This window comes from Lactuca virosa, chromosome 3 (assembly GCF_052849685.1).
Source record: "Lactuca virosa cultivar CGN04683 chromosome 3, Lactuca_virosa_CGN04683_v6, whole genome shotgun sequence".
Taxonomy (NCBI): Eukaryota; Viridiplantae; Streptophyta; class Magnoliopsida; order Asterales; family Asteraceae; genus Lactuca; species Lactuca virosa.
In genome coordinates this window covers 213,815,755-213,820,351 of record NC_136428.1, presented here as the reverse complement: position 1 = coordinate 213,820,351, position 4,597 = coordinate 213,815,755, and the positions used below count along the sequence as shown (strand labels likewise).

The 4,597-nt window shown below is 34.4% G+C and overlaps 1 protein-coding gene across 1 annotated transcript; it reads right to left on the bottom strand.

The window, feature by feature from the left end:
* Nucleotides 1–262: 262 nt before the first annotated feature.
* LOC145164389 (alanine aminotransferase 2, mitochondrial-like) lies at nt 263–1,984 on the bottom strand. Its single transcript, XM_079083112.1, has 7 exons — nt 1,842–1,984; nt 1,391–1,467; nt 1,207–1,316; nt 973–1,068; nt 577–720; nt 389–456; nt 263–278 (listed from the first exon to the last, which is right to left on the bottom strand). The coding sequence occupies exons 1-7, from the start codon at nt 1,982–1,984 to the stop codon at nt 263–265; spliced, it is 654 nt and encodes a 217-aa protein (XP_078939238.1).
* Nucleotides 1,985–4,597: the final 2,613 nt, after the last annotated feature.

Genomic DNA, 4,597 nt, shown 5'->3' with positions numbered 1-4,597 from the left:
CCTAACACAATACACAACTACAAATTCTCAAAACATTCAAGGGTAAAATGGTCATTTACTAACATTCTGAAATAACAACATAATAGAGAAAGTCAGTGAAATGATGTTTTCTCCATTAATTAGTTGTTAAATGAACAAAGACTAGAGACTCTTTCTTTATTTGACCAAATAAACTTTATGAATAAGAGTAAATGACCATTTTACCCTTCTATATAAAAATGATGTTGAATTTTGACAGATTGAAGGTTATGGAAGGAGGTTGCTAGGGCTGTGAAGACCTGCATAGGCACAAGGGCAAATCAGTAATTTAATACAAAAAATGTTAAATGATAAAAAACTTGAAATACAAAGTTGCAAATGAGCAAAAGACTGTTTTGTTCTGTTTTACCAGCAGATCATACCGAGAAAAATGATCTTAAAACAGCAACAAGTGGAATTTAACAAATCAGCAACAAACTACAAAACAACAAAACATAAATAGTCTCAAAACAGCAAAACAACACAAAACAACAGCAATAGTGTAGCACAATCCCTTGATACCCTGATGCCAATTACAAAACCCTAAAGGCGAATTGCATAATATGCATCCGGAGCTTTTTTAGCTTTCTCTGCCTCTCTTATGGTCTTATTTGGCAACTTAACTTGTTGGAAAAGATACATTGCACCTTCTACTTTGTTGCAGGTAACACCCTCTAAGTTGTTCAGTGCATCTTCCAATGTCTGTAGTTTCAATATGTCAAGGAAAAAGAAATTAAGAATTGTCAAGAAAATAAGTGTTACAAACAAATTAACAATTGAATTAACTAACTGACCTTTGCTCGCCTTGCAGATCATCTCTTTCAGCAAAATAAGAATCATATGATTCATCTCCAACCTTTGGAGGACTCATAACAAGGCTTGCAAGAATTTGAACATAAATGTTCGAACAAAGATTCACTGATGCCACCTTGTGGACAGTGACTGAAAAGAAACCAAGGGAATATCCTTGTCACCATATCCCATTGAACGAGTAACTTTCTTAAAAGAGTGAAAGTGCTTTTCAGGGATATAAATGTTTTCCTGATAAAACTGCATAATGTACATGAATGATGAATGTCACCCTACTTAATCACACTTTTACTAAAATGCCAATAAAATTCTGGAATTTAATTATCATAACATAGAGAAAACACATTTATTAGTGTTTAAAAACTAATATAGATTTACCTGGCCAGTTGGGTTTCCTGGATTAATGACAACAAGGGCTCTAATAGTAATACCCTTTTGTCTAGCAGTTTCCAGTTGCTTCTTGAGCTCAGAGACCTCAAGTCCCCACCCTGTTGTATCCAAAACGTTATCAAAAAACATATAGTGCATTTCCTTAAACCCTTAAACTGCATTTATGTTTTACCCCTGTGACTATATGCACCAGTAGCTCTACCAGGAATTTGATCAAGAATCTGCCTTGCTCGCTCTATGGAATCAGCACTGTAAGTTTAATATATGCATATTAGTATACTTGAATGCATATACTTATTAAAAAGATGGAAAGTTTTCAATAAATATAATCATTATTAATGATTTCCCCGATATATACATCCCTAACATGCTTATTTAATATTGTTTTGTCTGTGTCTTGATCTACTTAAGAACAAAATCAAGACAAGAGAGGTTTGTTAGTGCTTACCTGGGTCAAGGAAAAAGAAGACGAGAAGAGGGGAATACAACGGAAATGATGAGGCCTGAGATGTACGACGGAAATGACGAGGCCTGAGATTTACGATGGTGACGACGAGGTTTGAGAATTATACGAAGGGAATCTCCGACTCGTAAGTCTTACCTATCTGAACCAAAAAGATCACGGGAGTGGCAAGATGGCAATGACTCGAGAAGGTGAACAATAGGTGAATCGAAGATGACGTCCACTGGATTTCTCTTGGCTTAATTTTATTATCTCCTTTGACTTGGCGAGTGTTTGTTGACCTCGATTTCCCAATGCTGTCATGGCTATTGTTTAAGGCGGAGAGATGATGGATCAAAATTCAAAACCGCAAAGAGCGAGAGAGGAGGGGAAAAAGGATAGTGGGATGTTCCTATTCTCAGATTCAATTTTTGATTGTTTTGGTGAATTTTGAACGACATTTGGATGCAGGGTGCTTAAAATTTGGGGGTGGGGGAAATTATATCAAAGATGGAAATGTAAATTTTATTTTATTTGGTGGGAAATTTAAATTATTTAGATTAACATGTTTATATGAAAAATCATATAGTTCTTATTTTTATTATGTTTTGGCTTTAATAATTTCAAGTGTGTGTGTATATATATATATATATATATATATATATATATATATATATATATATATATATATATATATATATTCATTTATAAAAATATTTAATTTATAACTAAACATAAAATATTTTTAAATTATATATATCTATGTATTATACTCAAAATAAAATAAATATTGTGATATAATAATTTGTATTTCCAAAACTAATATTTAATTTTATGTGTGTATGTGCGTGTGTGTTGGTGGGGTGGGGGGGGGTGGGGGTATGCGTATGTGTATGTATGTCAAAGTATATGATTTATGACTTATGACTTATGGATTATAGCATAGGGCTAAGTCTTATGGCTTATGGCGTATAGCTCACAGATTAAGACTTATGACATAATTCTTAGAAATTAGGGTTAGGGTTCAAGTCTTATGGCTTGTAACTTATGGATGATAATGTATGACTTAAGACTTCAGACTTAGTGCTTGTGACCTATAGCTTAGGCTCGAGGTTTCCGATTTATGAATTGTGGCTTATGACTTATGGTTTATAGCTTAGGGCATATATGTTAAGGCTTAACACTTATATTTTAGGGGTTATGGCTTATGGTTTATGACTTATGGCTTATGGCTTCTGGTGTATGACTTAAGGCTTATGGATTAAGGTTTAAGGCATATGGCTTATAACTTAGTGTTTAAGGCTTAAGGCTTATGGCTTAGGGAGTAGGGTGTATGCCTTAGGGTTTAGAACTTTGGGAATCTGGCTTAAGGCTAAGAAATTATGGCTTATACTTAGGCCTTAATGCTTATGGTTTAGGACTTATGGTGTAAGGCGTGGGCTGGGGGGGGGGGGGGTTAAGGCTTATGGCTTATAACTTAAGGGTTAAGGCTTATGTCTTGTGTCTTATGTATTATAGATTATGCTTAGGGATTAAGGAAGTGTGTTGTATGGCTTATTGATTATGGATTATGGCTTATGGATTATAACTTATGTAGCTTATACACTATGGCTTATGGCTTAGGACATATAGCTCATGGCTCATGGCTTAAGGCTCAAGGTTTAAGGCTTAGGGCTCATGCCTTATGGTTTATGGTTTATGAATTATATATTGGTGCTTTGGGTTCAAGGCTTATGGTTTACGGCTTAGGGCGTAGTGTTTATAGGTCAAGGATTAGGGCACATTGCTTATGGTTTATGGCTTATATGACTTATGACTTATGATTCAAGGCTTAGGGTTTAAGGCATATGGCTTTTGGTTTAGGGATTACGTCTTATGACTCAGGGTTTGATATGTAGGACTAATGGATAAGGACTTCTAGCTCATAACTACACCTGTACCATCACCTTTATATCTACACCCATACCCCTAAACATATATACTTGTACACTTATTTCCACAAACTCATAGCTTATTATGTATGACTTAGGGATTTAGAGTTATGTGTTAAGGTTTATGACATAGGTTTTATGGCTTAAGGCTCAAATTTATTTTATTTTTCCATTATTGTCCATATATTTTTTTTGGCATCCGAAATGTATAATCACAAAAAAACATCCTTGTGTATCATAATATTGCATTGGTCTCAAAAAACTGTCACACACACACACACACACACACACACATATATATATATATATATATATATATATATATATATATATATATATATATATATATATATATATATATATATATATATATATATATATATTAAACAACATTATTCAAATGAAAATTTCAATTTCGCAAAAAAAAAAGATTTTATTTTGAATTTCACTTTTACGTACCCCAAATTTAAACTCCCTCCCAAATATTAATTCATTTTATCTTTATCTTCTATTAATTGTTTTTTTTTTCAGTGTCTTCCCAAATATTCAGTCTAGGGCTCCATTCTCTCATATCTGTTTCTCCGCTTAAGAATCCCTCAAATTCAGCTTTTGCACTACGATCTACGCCGCCGGCCATGCGTTGTCGACTCTGAAGTGTATTTTCCTAAAAGGCGTTCCGTCTATTTCTTTAGTTCCTGATTGGTCTTTGAATGAGTTTATTTTGGCCGCTGAACGATATTTTATAGCTTTTCCCTCCCAATTGCTTGTTTGATCGGCGCACGAGGTGACTATCTAGGATCCACCGATAGAGTTAGGTCGTCTATCACCAGAACCATGAGTGCTACTCGCTCTATCGGCGAGTTCTCGTCCGACCGATGGGAGGTGGGTCCATCGATTTGGTGTTCCGCATTCAAGGTTGTTGGTATGAATTCACAATTCCCCTTCAATCCTTCATCACACATTTAACCCTAGATCTTCAGATTCTATAACTATTAGGGTTCAATTG